The 18,839-nt window shown below is 45.5% G+C and overlaps 1 protein-coding gene across 3 annotated transcripts in view; it reads right to left on the reverse strand.

Moving 5' to 3' along the window:
* The window catches only part of LOC120978601 (sarcolemma associated protein), a 136,039-nt gene that overhangs the window by 92,356 nt on the left and 24,844 nt on the right, over positions 1–18,839 (reverse strand). For all 3 annotated transcript variants that reach the window (XM_040406839.1, XM_040406838.1, XM_040406837.1), the window contains exons 2-3: positions 7,152–7,299; positions 4,951–5,023 (exon numbers count right to left, since the gene is read on the reverse strand). In XM_040406839.1, the coding sequence (XP_040262773.1) occupies positions 4,951–5,023; positions 7,152–7,299 (221 nt within the window). The remainder of the gene's footprint in view (positions 1–4,950; positions 5,024–7,151; positions 7,300–18,839) is intronic.

An 18,839-nucleotide genomic window follows, 5' to 3' on the forward strand; every position in this document is an offset into this window, starting at 1 on the left:
ACACAAGTGTCACAGAGAGCAGTGCAAGGAAGTCAGCGGAGAGTCTAATGCAGGCTACACTCCAGCTGCTGCAAAACTACAACTCCCAGCGTGCACACTTGCTCAGCTGTTCTTGTAACTCCCATAGAAGTAAAAGGAGGATTCTGAGAGTTGTAGTTTTAGAACAGCTGGAAGTTGCTGATCCCTGATCTACACACATCTTACAGTAAAAGGACATACGGTGGATTATTAAATATCCTGGATTATCACATGATCATAGAGATGTATATAAACTGAGCTGGTAAAAATCTCCAGGAAGAGAAGAAAAAACTAATCATGTCACTACCATACCAGCATCCTGTCAGAGAGGAGGAACTGTCCGATATACACCTCATACAGTACGTCACGATGTGGGCATATAAAGCATACGTAGCCCATAGGCTCCTGCAGCGCAGTGTGTATGTATGGGTGTATAATATTAATATATGTAAATTTCACGGCGCTCCTGAAGAATATATAGTGAAAAAACAAGTTTTCTTTTATCCACACATGTCACAGCTGTGGAATAAGAGACACTTGTTTTATCACTATATATTCAGGAGCGCCGTGAAATTTCTTCATCTATACTGATGCACCCAGAATCAAGGGCATCGACGCTGGTACCCATATCAATACCATATTGGATTTGTATGGAATATATTTTATTATTTTTTTTTTTTTGCAAGATGTCTCTGCATAATCTTAGGCTACTTTCACACTAGTGTTGTTTAAATCCGGCGTTCAATACCGACACCGGAACTGCCCGCCGGATCCGGAAAAATGTGTGAAAACTGATTACATTTGAATCCTGATCAGGATTTTGATCACAATGAAAAAATGCATTGGAAAAAACGGATCCGCCATTTATGGACTAACTTTTTTTTCACATTTTTCGTGTTTAACATGCAAAAGCCGGATCCGGTTTGACGGAACACACGCGCCGGATCCGGCGTTAATGCAAGTCAGTGGGAAAAAGACCGGATCCGGCGTTCAGTCAAAGTGTTCAGAATTTTTGGCCGGAGGTAAAAATACAACATGCTACGGTTTTCTGAAAAGCCTGATGAGTCAAAAAGACTGAACTGAAGACATCCTGTTGCATCCTGAAGGACGGACTCTCCATTCAGAATGCATTGGGATAAAACTGATCAGTTCTTTTCCGGATTTGAGCCCCTAGGACGGAACTCAATGCCGGAAAATAAAAATGCTAGTGTGAAAGTACCGTTAGTCAGAGATTCTGAAAAACAAAAAGAAGCCCAAAATACTAAATACAAGTAGCGGTATTTTTCTCTAGCACAGATCCAGAAACCCAATGGAGCCCGTTATAGTCAACGGGATCAGTGTCCAGCTTATGCCGGAGTCGGCACTTCCATTTTGCTTTTCTGTTCCTATACCGGATGATGCAGATGTGAACCTCAGTTTAAAACCTCCAGACACTGGTACCTCATCCCACCTGATAAAACAAGTATCTCGTCCTTCGTATGGCACTAAACGTGTTCCTCACAATACAAACTGTCAATACAAGTGTAACGACAAAACAACAATGAATAAAAAAGGGAAAAAAATACATTTAAAAAAAGGTCACGTTAAATCAATACAACTGAAACTTTACATTAGCTAGAGAACAGGAGCATGACGGAGGCAGAAGGTGTCTCATGCCTCGCTTAAGTCGCTGAATGACCTAGGTTCCTGCTAGCGGAATCACGCTTCGCCTCAACTTACAGATGCAGCATTTAATTCTGCTGGTTGTCACTGGATCAGCAGGGTCTTTGATAACAAGAGGTCAGCGATCTGAACAACCGATACAGCCACAGAGACACCGTTCACTGCAAAATCTATGGCCGGGCGCTGTAGTTGGCTGTTACTGTCAGTTCCCTAGGCAGCATGCATGATCAAATACTGAATGATGCTAATGGGGGGCATGTGTTAATTATGTTTAGTAGGAGAACCCTTTTTTATTATTTTTTTATTATCACCTTGCCACAGGATAGGTGATATTGGATCGAGAGCGGTTCGACTGCTGGAACTCCACAGCGATCCTGAAAACAAGGGGTTCCCCTCCTCTCTACATGGAGCAGAACTAAGCACCCAATTCATCTCTATAGGACTGAGCAGTGTCCACATCAGCTCCACAGCAGTGAATGTACCATAGGCTTAACAATAAAAGCAAGCAGAAAACTATGGGAATCTGAGAACCTTCAGCGGTGCTTCCTATCAGAGAGAGGAAGACTCAAAACAGACACAGTAAGAGGAGTCAATCCATTAGTGAGTGGCCGACATGTAGAAAATGGCGATTTCCCGAGCCGAGGACCTTCCTGAACTCCTTGAACCTGTAGGTGACACTACCATAGACGCAAATACAGAAATCCCTACTGGTAAAGTAAACAGTGAAATAGGATGATGAGAGTAGGTGTCGCGCACCATGTGCTGCGGTCTCTCCTCCAATCTGTCAGGACTGCTGTTAAACCATAGAAAAATGAAAAAAAATCCACGGCACATCCAAAACGAGGCGTGCGTTTATTCACCAGAAACCGCTGATAAACACAGAGATCCGACTACTAAAAAGGTGACGGAAGGAACGAAAGAAGGAACGAAAGAAGGAACGAACGAACGAAAGAAGGAACGAACGAACGAAAGAAGGAACGAACGAACGAACGAAGCCAGTGTTCCCAACACCACAGGGGGCAGGCGTCAGAGGGGATATGATAGAAACTTTTAAATACATAAAGGGAATCCACAAGGTAAGAGAGGAGAGAATATTTAAAAGAAGAAAAACTGCTACAGGAGGACATAGTTTTAAATTAGAGGGGCAAAGGTTTAAATGTAATATCAGGAAGTATTACTTTACTGAGAGAGTAGTGGATGCATGGAATAGCCTTCCTGCAGAAGTGGTAGCTGCAAATACAGTGAAGGAGTTTAAGCATGCATGGGATAGGCATAAGGCCATCCTTCATATAAGATAGGGCCGGGGGCTATCCATAGTATTCAGTATATTGGGCAGACTAGATGGGCCAAATGGTTCTTATCTGCCGACACATTCTATGTTTCTATGTAAAAGGATGCGCACAATTGTGGCAATCACACCCATCTGTTCAGATCATTTCTCCCTGGACTCCTACCTGTGCCAAGGGAGTGATGTCCTCCCTTGAGTCTGTTTTGGCCATTTTGGTGCAGGGTGGGGGGTTTCCAACAAACTACTTGGCTTTGTCCAGGGTATTTGGATCCAGGGCTAGTGCAGCAAACCTATTCCCGGAGTGAATATAAGCCTGGCTATGGCGACGGTCTGTGACTGCCCATTTAATGGTGGTCACTGAAGCTTGGACTATTCTAGCTGGATCCCCTGAAAAATGTACTTTTTTTTTTTTTTTTAAGATGTCGCCATGAAGTCATTAGACATAATTACTAGCATTTAGAGCATATGGACATCTCTCTTGCCTGGGACCCGCTCTATGAGCCAGAACAGAGCAGCTGTTGCATCAGTGGCTGCAGCTGTGGCCAACTCAAGCAATCCTTGTTTGACACTGACAGAATGGACGCCATGTGATACTACATTTCTCCAGCAGTGGCCACTGTATAGGAAATGTCTGGCTTGCGGTGGCAGGAGCAGGACCCAGGCCAAACAGCGAACCACCCCAGCCGCCAATTTCTAAAAGGGGCCTGAAACATGGTCATGGCTTTCATTACTAATAGAAGAAACACATGTAGTTCACAATGTTCAGCGACAGTAGACTTAGGCCCCTTGCAGACGCACGATCCGTTGGAACCGGTAAGTTAATTTTTTTCTATTTTTAACACCTCAATCTACAGTTTACTTAGCATTCTGTATTAAGAATGCTATTTTCCCTTATAACCATGTTATAAGGGAAAATAATACAGTGAATTTACTTTAATGGGGTCCAGGTTGCTTTCATCCCCATCATCTCCTAGCAACCATGCATACTTGCTTGCGGATGCTTGCGATTTTCACGCATACCCATTAGCTTCTATGGGGCCCCATTTAAGTGAATGGGTCCGGATTCAGTGCGGGTGCAATGCGTTCACCTCACGCATTGCACCCGCGCGGAATTCTCGCTCATCTGAAAGGGGCCTTAGGGTTCAGGCACACAAACATTTTCTTTCCATGTCCTTTCCGGGTTTTTTGGCATTATGGCCAATGACAGTACTGTTCTATTAGAGGTCAGCTGTTCCGTTCCACAAAATATGGAATGCACACGAACGTCATCCATATTTTTGGCGGACTGCAAAATGCATACGGTGCCTTCGAAGCACTTTGACAAAGGGGTTCTTTCTGCTTTAATTAATTTTATGGATTTACCTATTTTTCTAACCAACCATGTAAGGTAATACTTGCCAGGCAAGGAGAAATCTGACTCCATTAGATGTTTATGGATGTGGCCCCACCAATCACTAGAATGGGGGCCCTGAGCCCGCCATTGTTTCTCCTCGCTAGACTGCCAAATGGAAAGGTGGTCAAATCTGCACAGTGCTGGTCCATTCAGCATCTATGAAGGAGACCAAAAACAGCCGAGCAGGCCTAATCGACCCCATAGAAATGAATGAGTGGCAGGGCTCCTGGCTTACCACCTCCCCATTCAAACTCCTTCTCATGGTGGTCAGGAAGGTCTCAGGATGCCTGTTCCACTGATCGATGAGGTCCTCAAGGGACAGACATTTACCACCTCTCCCTGCCTGGGACTTCTGAAAGCCAATTTTTTTTTCTCACGTTGACTGCCCCTACAGACCAACAAGGTATAAAATGGTCAGAAACGGGGACCCATTCATGTCAAACAAGCTACAAGACTAGGAAAGCAAATTGCCTAAGAGCCACTCAATGGCATAGTGGTCGTGGTGTACAACCATGCCTCCTGTCCGGTGACGGGTTACCCCTTGAGCAGACAATTCACTGCATATATGAGAGAACTGCAAGATACTCACTCTGACCGTCGTCTTGCCTCTAGTCCATCAGGCAAAAACAGCTTTACAGTGGACACTATACAACCATGGGTCACTAGAGGAAAGAAGACAAAAAACCATTATATGCAACCCCAATAACCTATAAAGTATTTAAGTATTGTACCAATAGCTCTATGAGATAGGTAGGTAGGTAGATCGGATGGTAAACCAATTTGTCTGGGCTTACTAGTCTTCTCATACTTTTGGCCGCCCCAACGAATCAAGTAGCATTATACGAGCTTGCATTTCTGACCATTAACAATCACGTCAACACAGGAAAAGTTATATCCAGCAGGTGAGGCCAGGACTGCTTTAGATATGACGCCAGATGCTGACTGGTGTCCATTACATACACCGTAGTAAGAGCTCACGTTACCCTGGAGCGGGCATATGACAAACTGTCACATCCAAGAACACAAACCTCCAGGGACGGCAATTAACGAGGGGTTACAAAATGTTACACAAACCACAATCTGAGAAATAGGAGACTATACGGCCTGCTCGAGGGATTGCAAAGTAGATGATACATGAGGTTAAAGGGGTTCTCCCATTGTAAGAACTTATCCTAGGGCCCAGATGAATGGTGGGGGTCTGACCTCTGGGGGCCTCCAGTGATCACAAAAATGAGGGGCCAGAGACAACAGAATGAATGAAGCAATGGTCACGCATTCATTCAACTCTGTCGGACTGTCGAAGAGAAGCCAAGTGCTCAGCCACCTTCAGCAGTCCCATAGAGCAGTGATAGGCAAACTGCGGCTCTCCAGCTGTTGCAAAACTACAACTCCCACCATGCCCTGCTGTAGGCTAAAATCTGTAGGCAGTCTTTGCATGCTGGGAGTTGTAGTTCTGCAACAGCTGGAGAGCCGCAGTTTGCCCATCACTGCCATAGAGGGAAAGGCAGTGCACATGCAAGGCTGGAAATCCACTAAGGGTCCATTCACACGTCCGCAAGTGTTTTGCGGTCCGGAAATAGCGGATCCGCAAAACACGGACACCGGTAAGTGCGTTCCGCATTTTGCGGACAGCACATGGCCGGCACTATAAATAAAAATGCCTTTTCTTGTCCATTTCTGCGGACAAGAATAGGACATGTTCTATTTTGATCAACCGAAGTGCGGGTGCACAACCGAAGTGCGGGTGCACAACCGAAGTGCGGGTGCACAACCGAAGTGCGGGTGCACAACCGAAGTGCGGGTGCACAACCGAAGTGCGGGTGCACAACCGAAGTGCGGGTGCACAACCGAAGTGCGGGTGCACAACCGAAGTGCGGGTGCACAACCGAAGTGCGGGTGCACAACCGAAGTGCGGGTGCACAACCGAAGTGCGGGTGCACAACCGAAGTGCGGGTGCACAACCGAAGTGCGGGTGCACAACCGAAGTGCGGGTGCACAACCGAAGTGCGGGTGCACAACCGAAGTGCGGGTGCACAACCGAAGTGCGGGTGCACAACCGAAGTGCGGGTGCACAACCGAAGTGCGGGTGCACAACCGAAGTGCGGGTGCACAACCGAAGTGCGGATGCGGACAGCACACTGTGTGCTGTCCGCATCTTTTGCAGCCCCGTTGAAAATGAATGGGTCCGGATCCGAACCCATTTTATGGACGTGAATGGACCCTAAGGGCTTGTTCACACGACCGTGTGAAGCCTGTGCCCGTGCTGTGGACTGCAAATTGCGGTCTGCAATGCACGGGCACAGTCTGTGGGGCAGCCGCATGGGGATCACAGACCCATTCAACTGATCCGTCCGTTCCGCAAAAAGATAGAGCAAGTTCCATCTTTTTGCGGTGTGGAGGCACGGAACCCCAGAAAGCACTCTTTAGTGCTTCCATAGTGTTCTGTTTCGTGCTTCCGTTTCGCATGTCCAGATTTGCAAACACATTGAAGTGAATGGGTCCGCATCCGTGTGCATTCCGCATCACGGAACGGTGCCCGTGTATTGCGGATCCGCAAATGCGGTACGCAATACGGCAACACACGTTCATGTGAATGGACCCCAACTCTGTGGTCTCCGACACTTTATTGTGATGGTCCCAGAGATTGGATCTTGTGGATAGGGAATACGTGCTTATGATGGGGTAACCCCTATAAGACCAAGCACCTCTACAAAGCTTCAACATGCTCTAACCAGACGTGGATGAAAATACTAAATAATCACCTCTATGAGCGGTACAATTGTCACCTACCTTTCCTGGTGTTTTCTGTTACATCAACCCCAAACTGAATGATGTCTCCTGATAGGATCTCACACGGCGGGCTTTCCTCAGACCCTCGACTCAACCTCTGGCTGTTTATGAAGGTACCATTACTACTTTTAGTGTCTTGAAGGTAAAACTGGAAAAGATAAATAAAAATGAAAGTCATGAGAAGCAAAAAAGATACAAAATGAAGGTGAAAGAACATACAAGCTTTTATTAGATGGGGTCTCTAAGCAGAAAGGTGAAGATTTGGATTTCTAATGATATAATGATGGGGGGGTTTGCAAAACTAGCAGTCACCCCTACTTGTGCGCTATGTTCAAAATGGAGGCAAGTAGTCTAGTATTACTATGGTATTTAAAGAGGTTGTCCAGTTTCCTATACTGATGACCTATCCTCCTGGGGATAGGTGGTCAATATCAGATTGGCAGGGATCTGACTTCCGGCACCCACACCGATCAGCTGTTTGAAGAGGCGCTGATACGACCCCTGCGTTCCCTTTGCTTTTTACCCGTACACAGTTGGCAGTGTAACGCTAGTGACTCTGACCCATTCAAGTGATAGCCGAAGCATCGATGGCGTGAAGATAAATAGTGAAACGAATGCAATGCTCGTATGAGCGCTGCGGTCTCTTCAAAAAACTGATCAGCAGAGGCCGATACACACTGGAAAACCCCCCTCTTTTTGCATTTTTTGTCTTACGTGTCCCTTTAATGGCTCGCCCTAATTCACTTTAAATGGGTTGTCCTGCTTAAATATACACTACTGGGAAATTCTGAATTAAAGAAGATGTTCAGGATCAGAAAAACATGGCTGCTTTCTTTAAAAAAACAACAGCCCACAGGTGTAGACATGGACAGGTGTGGCACTTTTGTTTATTTTTTTATTTATTTTTTAAAGGAGCCAGCATTTTTATTTTTTTTATTCTGGACAACCCCTTTAAAAGGAGTATTCTGACTACATCAAGTTATCAGTTATTAGATTGTGGGGGTTCTACACCACTGGGACCGCCACTGATCATGAGAACAGTGGCCCAGAACACCCCCCTCCGAAATGAATGGCACTGTCAGCAGTCCTGTAGAGATGAATGGAACGCAGTATACACGACTGACCCGCCGCACCATTCATTTTGAGGGTCATCCGGGGACACAGGCTACCATTCTCGTGATCGGAGAAGTGAGAACTTGATCAAGGCAAAATACCCTTTAGTTGAGGGGCGTCCTCTGTTCAGGATCCTCATCTCTTGACAAGAGTCTCTCTCGCTCTGGGGGAACTGTCCTGTATTGCAAAGACAGCCCATTGATATGTAATGCTTCATGCCACCTGTGGGGGCGCTGCAGGGAAATTATACTATTACTGCCAGGTCTCTGCAAGATTATAGCTGATCGCTCGGGGTCTCAGCAGAGGGACACTTTCTGATCTGCTTATCGTCAATAAATACCTGTAACAAGTAGGGATTATCTAAAGTAGAGAACCCCTTTAAGTCATAGGGAGAAACTTTACTGCCTGTTACGGCTAGAATCCTGAGCAGTTACACGGCTGATCTGTCTGGGCACATGAGTTATACTGATGGACTTCACGTACTGACTTGTGGACTGCCCGCTGTCAAGTGCAAGTAGAACTGTAGAAGTGCACATAAAAAAATCTCAGCTACTGTTCATCATCTATAACTATTTACAGTGACATTTTCTGCTTCAGTTTAGTATATTGAGAACGGCTTCCCCTGTGGAGAACAGTTTAAAACAAATCAAAGCTTTATAGCCAAAAGAACGTCATTTCTATGAAACATTTATTTTCACTGCGATGCTGACAAACCGTGTGCCCCCATCATTGCTGCAAACTTAAAGAGGACCCGTCACCATGAGAAGCAGAGGAGTCTGCAGGCAGCGCGTTATAGAGCAGGAGGCGCTGAGCAGAAATATATATTTCTGTGGGTAAAGATTGAGTGAAACCTAAAATTTCTAAACGTATATCTCCGCGTGTTATCAGTGACAGCTATCTCTGTATACACATTACACAGAGAATACCATCACTGATAACACCTCCCCGTGTACAACTATCAGTGACTGACAGCTATCTCTGTATCCACACTTACACAGAGAATACCATCACTGATAACACCTCCCGTGTACAACTATCAGTGACTGACAGCTATCTCTGTATCCACACTTACACAGAGAATACCATCACTGATAACACCTCCCCGTGTACAACTATCAGTGACTGACAGCCTTCTCTGTATCCACACTTACACAGAGAATACCATCACTGATAACACCTCCCCGTGTACAACTATCAGTGACTGACAGCCTTCTCTGTATACACACTTACACAGAATACCATCACTGATAACACCTTCCCGTGTATAACTATCAGTGACTGACAGCCTTCTCTGTATCCACACTTACACAGAATACCATCACTGATAACACCTTCCCGTGTATAACTATCAGTGACTGACAGCTATCTCTGTATACACACTTACACAGAGAATACCATCACTGATAACACCTTCCCGTGTATAACTATCAGTGACTGACAGCCTTCTCTGTATCCACACTTACACAGAATACCATCACTGATAACACCTTCCCGTGTATAACTATCAGTGACTGACAGCCTTCTCTGTATCCACACTTAGGCTACATACACACGAACGTTGTTGGTTTCCGTTCCATTTTTTTTTTTTTTTGCGGATAGGATGCAGACCCATTCATTTCAAATGGGTGTCCACCTAAAATTGTTGCCCTGGAAAACCCTTTAATGGGTCATATGAGATTAACAAAAAATGAACCACTATTTCATCTTGTCCGTTAACTATGACTGGTATTTCAGTGGACGGCCAGGGAAAAAAGCAGTTACAGTAAATGGAGGGGATAACAATTCCACTAATTATTTAGTATTAATATTCTCCTCTACAATTTAGAGGGTGACTTTACCCTAGGGCCTGAAGCCTCCACCAACATGACATATGCAACACCCCTATGAGGTGTTAAAGGGGGCTTTCCGGTACTTTTATATTGATTGCCTATATTCAAGCTATGGCATCAATATCTGATCAGTGAGAGGTCCAACACCCCGCATCCTTGGCAATCAGCCATCCTGCAGTAGCTCCAGTGCCAGAACTACACAGCTCCCTCTAGTGGACGGGGCTGGTTAATGCAGCACTGCTCTTATTCACTTCAATGGGAGCAGTGCTGCAGTAACCAGCTCTATCCATTACACAACAGAGGGAGCTGGGTAGTTCAGCTACAACCCCTATGAATCAGAGAATGAGGGGTCCCTGCGTCATCTCCCTGAATGGGGCAGCAGCAAGCATGGCAAACCATCGTTCCATTCCCTTCTATGGGACTGATGTAGAGGGCACACAGTCTGCCCTATAGAAGAGAATGAGGCAGGGGCCCAAGATTTGTACTACCAATCCATTCAGAGAGAGGACCTATGGGAACCTATGTGATTCTTGGGATTGCTGGGGGTCTTAGCTGTTGGACCCAATGGGATCTGATATTTTTCCACTATTCTGTGGATGGGTGATAAATACTTTCCGTTGGAAAACCCATTTAAAGAAAATTTATCAGACAAAAAAAAGTTATAGCGCAGGAGGAGCTGAGCAGATTGATAGATAGTTTTGTGGGAGAAGAATAGAATTTAATTCTACTAAAGAGGTTTTCCAAGACCTTATAACCGATGACCTATCCTCAGGAAAGGTCACCAGTATCTGATTGGTGGGGGTAACCCTGGGACCCCTGCTGATAGCCGTTTGACAGCTGATCGGCGGTGGTCCGGGGTGTTGGGCCCCCACCAACAATATACTGATGACTTATCCTGAGGATAGGTCACCAGTTTTAAAATCCTGTAAAACCCTTTTAAATCTCTGCTTATTCTGGGCTTAGGAGTCCAGTGGGTGGTCCTATCAGTGATTGACAGCTCTCTCTCTAGCCAAGTGCTGCATTTATCAATGTGACCGCTACACACACTGAAATGAGGGATAACAAATGCAATATAAAATGGCCATGTAATACATAAAAGTATAAAAGGAGAAAAAAAACACTGCCTTTGTGAATAACTTTAGGACAAACGCGGTCTGTACACTTTCTATGAATGTTGTTACATAAAGTCAGTAATGCCATCTTGATGTAAAATTGCATGAATGTTATGTACTTTGTAAAACCAGACACCCCTGGTTCATGTGGGCGTTGCGGTGGTGCTAAGGTTACCCAGGAGAGCGGGCACAGCAAGCTTCCTGGCACAGATCACAACATTACACCAGGACGCTGATGTAGGTCAGATGTCATTTGAGGACTTTCTGAAAACTAAAAAGGAGCTCAGAATCGGGATAAAGGCAGGAGATTTACAGACATGAAGAAACTAGAGAAACCCCCAACTCTCCCAGCGCTTCATCAATGCAGATAAACATAAAACACTGAATAAAAAAATAAATAAAAAAAGAATGTGTAAGACTCAGGCACCACATGTAGCCTGGGGGCCCCCTTAGCGGACAATCAAAAAAAGCACAAACAGGAAGGGACTGGCATCAGTGAAAATGCAATGCTCTTATCCTCACTGCCCATATTACTGAAGTTTTTACATGATTTTTAATTTTCTGAGGAGGGGGGGGGGGGGGGGGTTGGGGGGGCGCTTAATACTTCGGTTTATTTGAACGCCGTGGTCATCTTATTGTTTGTGGCACAATTTTCCAAACCTATTGCCTCAGCATAAGCTCTGGGGGACCCCACCGGACTTGGCTTGTTTCCCTGGAACAACGCTGTGCTGTTTAGCATTGCGACTGCTGCAGACAATCACTGGCCGCAACGGATGGTACATCTGAAGTAGCTTCGCTCAAAACTTCGGATTAATGCTGAACGGAGATCCATCTCCGCTGAGCCAGTCAGTTATTCACGAAGTCGCGCGAGACTTCAATGAATAACTTTGTTAGTTGATTTTTAAAGCGGAAAACCACTTTAAAACTTGGAACCGAACTCGGATTCGGTTCCGACTGGTAGCTTGGAACCAAAGCAGAGTTTGGTTCCATGTTTTAAAGTAGGAGGAGACGAATCTCCGAACAGCATTAGGGTCCATTCACACGTCTGTATGTGTTTTGTGGACCTCACATCACCAGCACTCTCATAGAAAATGCCTTTTCTTGTCCGCAATTGTCGGACAAGAATAGGACATGTTCTATTTTTTGGGGGAACGGAAGTGCGGATCTGCAAATGCGGATAGCACATTCTGGCCCCATTGAAAATGAATGGGTCCGCACCGGTTCCGCAAAATTGCAGAACGGAAGCGGACCCATTTTGCGGACGTGTGAATGGACCCCTAAACCGAAGTTTTGAGCAAAGCCACTTTGGATGTAATATGCGAAGCTCGCTTTGCTCATCACTAGAAAACCATTGAGGCAAGTGATTGGCTGCAGCAGTCATGATACTAAACAGCACAGCGTTGTTTAAGGAAAATAAGCAAAGTCCGGTGGGGTCCCCCAGAGCTTCTGCTGAGGCAATATGTTTTAGGCCTCATGCATACGACCGTTCCATTTTTTGCGGTCCACAAACCGGGTATCCGCAAAACACAGATGGCGTCCGTGTGCGTACAGCCTTTAATATAACTGCCTATTCTTGTCCGCAAAGCGCGGACAAGAATAGGACAGGTTATATTTTTTTTGCGGGGCCACGGAACGGGGCAATGGATGCGGACAGCACACGGAGTGCTGTCCGCATCTTTTGCGGCCCCATTGAAGTGAATAGGTCCGCATCCGAGCCACCAAAACTGCGGCTCGGATGCGGAACAAAACAACGGCCGTGTGCATGAGGCTTTAGAAGCAGTTTTGCCGCTATTTTGGCAGGAAACAAATTATGGTTGAGGCCTCATGTACATGACTGTATCCGTTTTGTGGTCCGCAATTGACTCCAATGGATCCACAGTCTGCATTTTGCATACAAGGATAGGACAGGTTTTATCTTTTTGCGGAATGGACATATGGATGCGGAAGGCACACGGATCATTCATGTGTTTTCTGCATCAGTAAGTCCCTTCTGCAAAAAGAAAGACTGAGTCGGCAAAATACTGATCACAATGGGTCCACAAATAAACTGCAGTTCACAATATGGACGGGGTTGTGTGCACGAGGCCTAGAATGCCATCCTAGGTTCAAACCTGACCAAAAACTTCTACACGCAGTTTCTAAGTTCTCCCCGTGTTTGCGTGGGTTTCCTCCAGGTTCTCCGGTTTCCTCCCACACTCCAAAGACATACTGATAGGGAACTTAGGCATCTTGCAGATGACCGTATGGCTTTTCAGTATTTTGCGGTCCGCAAAATACGGATCCGCAAAAAATACACATAACGTCCGTGTGCATTCCGTTTTTTGCGGAACAGCTGGCCCCTGATAGAACAGTACTATCCTTGACCATTATGCGGACAATAATAGGACATGTTCTATCTTTGAATGGAAATACGGAAACGGAAGTCATACGGAGTACATTCAGTTTTTTTTTGTGGATCCATTGAAATAAATGGTTCTATATACAGTCCATATACGGAACACAAAAAACGGAACGTAAAAGGGGAAAAAAAAAAAGTGTGCGAGAGGCCTTAGATTGTAAGCCCCATTGGGGACAGTGAGAGATGATGTCGTCTGTACAGTGCTGCAGAATATGTCAGCGCTATATAAGTGCATAAAATAAATAACCCTCTGGATTTGATCACTGCATATTTTACTTCTATGGAGCCTCGTCCACCGCCATAACTTCAGCTCGTACAGATCCTGAAATACTGGCAGCTTAGGTCAGTAAGGCTTTGTTCACAAGACAAAAGGAACAAGAATCACAAATGCTAGTCATGGATCCGGCGCACGAAAAGAAGTCATATAACCCTGGCTGGATGTGCAGGTCACTGGTAAGTGTATGTAGAGGTAGTGGGCATCAGGTGCAGCCAGTACTGACTTTGCTGCCTGGATTGCATGTTTAAAGAGGACCTTTCACCGATCCTGACATTGTGAACTAAGTATCATGACATATACAGCGGCGCCCAGGGATCTCACTGCACTTACTATTATCCCTGGGCGCCGCTCCGTCCTCCCGCTATGCCCTCCGGTATGTTCGGGGACTTGGTTATAGTAGGCGGAGTCTGCCCTTGTTCTCCTGGGCGTCTCCTTCTCCTAGGCTGTAGCGCTGGCCAATCGCATCGCAGAGCTCACAGCCTGGGAGAAAGAAAAACCTCCCAGGCTGTGAGCTCTGCGCTGCGATTGGCCAGCGCTACAGCCTAGGAGAAGGAGACGCCCAGGAGAACAAGGGCAGACTCCGCCTACTATAACCAAATCCCCGAACATACCGGAGAGCATAGCGGGAGGACGGAGCGGCGCCCAGGGATAATAGTAAGTGCAGTGAGATCCCTGGGCGCCGCTGTACCGTACATGTCATGATACTTAGTTGCCAGTGTCAGGATCGGTGAAAGGTCCTCTTTAACCACTTCAGCCCCCCTAGCTTAAACACCCTTAATGACCAGGCCACTTTTTACACTTCTGACCTACAGTACTTTCACCGTTTATTGCTCGGTCATGCAACGTACCACCCAAATGAATTTTACCTCCTTTTCTTCTCACTAATAGAGCTTTCATTTGGTGGTATTTCATTGCTGCTGACATTTTTACTTTTTTTGTTATTAATTCTAAATTTAACGATTTTTTTGCAAAAAAAAAAAAAAGACATTTTTCACTTTCAGTTGTAAAATTTTGCAAAAAAAACGACATCCATATATACATTTTTCTCTAAATTTATTGTTCTACATGTCTTTGATAAAAAAAAAAATGGTTTGGGTAAAAGTTATAGCGTTTACAAACTATGGTACAAAAATGTGAATTTCCGCTTTTTGAAGCAGCTCTGACTTTCCGAGCACCTGTCATGTTTCCTGAGGTTCTACAATAGCCAGACAGTACAAACACCCCACAAATGACCCCATTTCGGAAAGTACACACCCTAAGGTATTCGCTGATGGGCATAGTGAGTTCATAGAACTTTTTATTTTTTGTCAAAAGTTAGCGGAAAATTATGATTTTTTTTTTTTCTTACAAAGTCTCATATTTTACTAACTTGTGACAAAAAATAAAAACTTCCATGAACTCACTATGCCCATCACGAAATACCTTGGGGTGTCTTCTTTCCAAAATGGGGTCACTTGTGGGGTAGTTATACTGCCCTGGCATTTTAGGGGCCCAAATGCGTGCGAAGTACAGGGCGGGCCATTTATATGGATACACCTTAATAAAATGGGAATGGTTGGTGATATTAACTTCCTGTTTGTGGCACATTAGTATATGTGAGGGGGGAAACTTTTCAAGATGGGTGGTGACCATGGCAGCCATTTTGAAGTCGGCCATTTTGAATCCAACTTTAGTTTTTTCAATAGGAAGAGGGTCATTTGACACATCAAACTTATTGGGAATTTCACAAGAAAAACAATGGTGTGCTTGGTTTTAACGTAACTTTATTCTTTCATGAGTTATTTACAAGTTTCTGACCACTTATAAAATGTGTTCAATGTGCTGCCCATTGTGTTGGATTGTCAATGCAACCCTCTTCTCCCACTCTTCACACACTGATAGCAACACCGCAGGAGAAATGCTAGCACAGGCTTCCAGTATCCGTAGTTTCAGGTGCTGCACATCTCGTATCATCTGAAGGCAATCGTCTATGCTGTGAAGATACGAGATGTGCAGCACCTGAAACTACATATTGTCCCCATTGACAATGAATGGGGACGAAACTGAAGCGTTTTTTTTTCCGGTATGGAGATTCGTCATAGGATCTCAATACTGGAAAATAGAAAAGCTAGTGTGAAAGTAGCCTTAGATAAGCATGCACGTGCTCTGACTGGGGAGAAAGTCGCAGCAAGATGCCTCTGCAGCGGATTATCTCCACTGTACAAACCATCAGGAGCAGAAATCCAACTACTGGATCCTCCTCTCCACAGGAAATCTCCAGTCTGAAAAAAGCCGTATAAATGGGTTCGCATCAGTTCCAAAATTTAGTGGGGGCGGGTGCAGACCCATTCATTTCAACGTGGCTGCAAAAGATGCGGACAGCGCACAGTGTGCTGTCCGCATCCGTAGTTCCGTTCCGCGACCCCGCAAAAAAGATTGAGCATGTCCTATTCTTGTCCGCAATTGCAGACAAGAATAGTTATTTACATAATAGTGCCAGCCATGTTTTCTGAAAAGAAAAAAAATGAAAAATAATCAAAAAAGAGAAAAATGCCAACAGGTATGCTAAACATAAGGGAAGAGCAGTGTAAACCAAAGCTGGCCAACCCCCTGGCACACATGCACCATACTAGTGTCAGTGCATAGGGGAGAAAACATGGCGAGGTCCAGCCCGCGCCACTCCTCACAGACTCATCTGGGCTCAGGTTATTACTTGCAATGACTGCGCACATTCCTGTCAATGACTTCTATAATACAGCACACTGGGTCAATGTGTAACATGCAGATTATAACCGGTTACACTGCAGGGTGTCGCCATAACCCTCCCAGGACTATGTCCGCCTCGCTGCATGCCACAGTGACTGCTCGACTTCTGCACTGAAGAATCCCTGGAAGAAAAGCTTTATTTCCCCGATAGGGACCCTGTACTCCCGCTGTGGGTGAACCTGCTTGGGAAATGTAAGCATACAGAAGACTTCCGAGCCTTCAGTGACCCTGATGGGTTAAACAGAAGCCATTAACCCCTAAAGGGAATCTGTCACCACAATTTGGGAGCGAGCCTGCGGCCCTCCAGCTGTTGCCAAACTACAATGCCCAAAAAGCTGATAGCTGTAGGCTGTCCAGGCATGCTAGGAGTTGTAGTTTTCCAACAGCTGGTCGGCCGCAGGTTAGGCATCCCTGATCTACAGCAATACATGAGCAGTGCTACAGATAAGGAGTCCAGATCTCTCATATTCCTACTGCCCCTGGTTCCCCCGCTGTCAGCGCTGAAAGCTGCGCAGAAATACACATGCACAACAGTCCTGACAATGTATGTCAGTGCCGCTCTGAATGCTGAACGCAGAGAAATGGGGGCACTAGGAAAATAAAAAGTAGCAATCTGGACTCCATATCTGCAGTACTATCTAATACTGCAGATAATAGTCCAAGATCGAGGTTGTCAAGCTGTCCACACGGAAACAGCAGGACAACCCCTTTAAGCTTCTAGTTTGTGGACACATACTCTGGCGCTGAGCATATACTGTACGGCATAGTAGGCTCGGCTCTTGCTCCATTAGGGTATCACCTGGTCCCTCACCTCACTGTCACTTTTCACTGAATGACCTTCTCCGCCACGTAGAAGCTCATGTAGGACTCCGTACAGCCCAGCCTGCATTTACTAGGATAGGAAGGCTGTGCGGTGACTGGCTGCCATTCATTTTTAAGCAGCTTCATAAATCGTCCCTACAGTTTTAAAAACACGACGGGTACAAGGAGAAGTCTCCACCGGGCGGCTCCCTGTCTGCTTGGCAAATGCTGCAGCATTTCAGGGTAAAACATAGCTTCCTTGTTCAACCATAGCTGTGAAGGAACTGGTGTTTTCAGGATTTCCCTAAAGTCTCTTCCTGCCATATTATTCCCTGTTTCAGCTGCACAGCTTGATGCATTTCTCTCAGAAGCAGGGAGTGTCTCCCTTCTGCCATACTGTATGCAGTGACCTCACTTCCCATTATGTGTGTTTTCATCTAGGGAGCTTAGAAAGCTGATAAGGAGGGATAAAACACAGTTACAGAAAGGCAGGAGGCTCGTGTGATGTTCAGAAGTAGTATAGAAGCAGCTCTCATCAGGCTCAGGATCCGCTTGCTCCGACACAACCCCTGCATCCTCTCAGCCATCTTCTGTGTCTCTGTTACAAGGGACTAATCTTGCCTGACAACAGGCAACAAACTGCAACTTATGTGGACGCGAGACCCCTAGTGGCATTGAGTTTACAGCTTTTTTTTTCAGGTGGATGCAGGCAGATTTTTTTTAAATGACTTAGAAATTTGCTAATTACACCATTGTCTATTAAATGAAATTGTGTGAAAGTACAGTGACTCTTTAAGGAAGCTTCAGAACTTCTTGAAGGAGCAGTCGGACTACACTTCACAGACTAAGGCTGGGTTCACTCAGAGGTTTTAATTACATTTCTCTGCACAGTTGTGCTTTTAGTGGTTTTTTGGACTTGCGGTTTTTGGTGCTTTTTTGTGGTTAAAATGCCAGTGGAGATGTCAGGAGTGGTAAATGGTGATAGGTCCTCTAAGCTTTTGATGATTGTCCGGTTCTCTGCTACCTGTCAGTGAATGGCATCAGTCAAAGGCTGCTCACAAAGCTGAGGGTTTGCAACCAAAGAGCAAGCAGTCTATAGCAGGGATAGGCACCCTCCAGCACCCCAGCTGTTGTGAAACTACAACTCCCAGCATACATACTTGCTCCTCTCAGAACTCTCATAGAAGTGAAAAGAGCATGCTGGGAATTGTAAAACGACAACAGCTGGAGTGCCGAAGGTTGCTGATCCCTGCTCTATAAAAAGGACAGCGGGGCATGAATTCACTGTACAGCATACTAATCATGACAGCAAGCAGAGGTATTAAATTGGGGACAGACTGACAATAGAATAATTATCAAGTCACACCTTTGCTTATGAATGGCCCCCATAACCCACTGACAACCAGCATATAA

This window comes from Bufo bufo, chromosome 9 (genome assembly GCF_905171765.1).
Source record: "Bufo bufo chromosome 9, aBufBuf1.1, whole genome shotgun sequence".
NCBI lineage: Eukaryota > Metazoa > Chordata > Amphibia > Anura > Bufonidae > Bufo > Bufo bufo.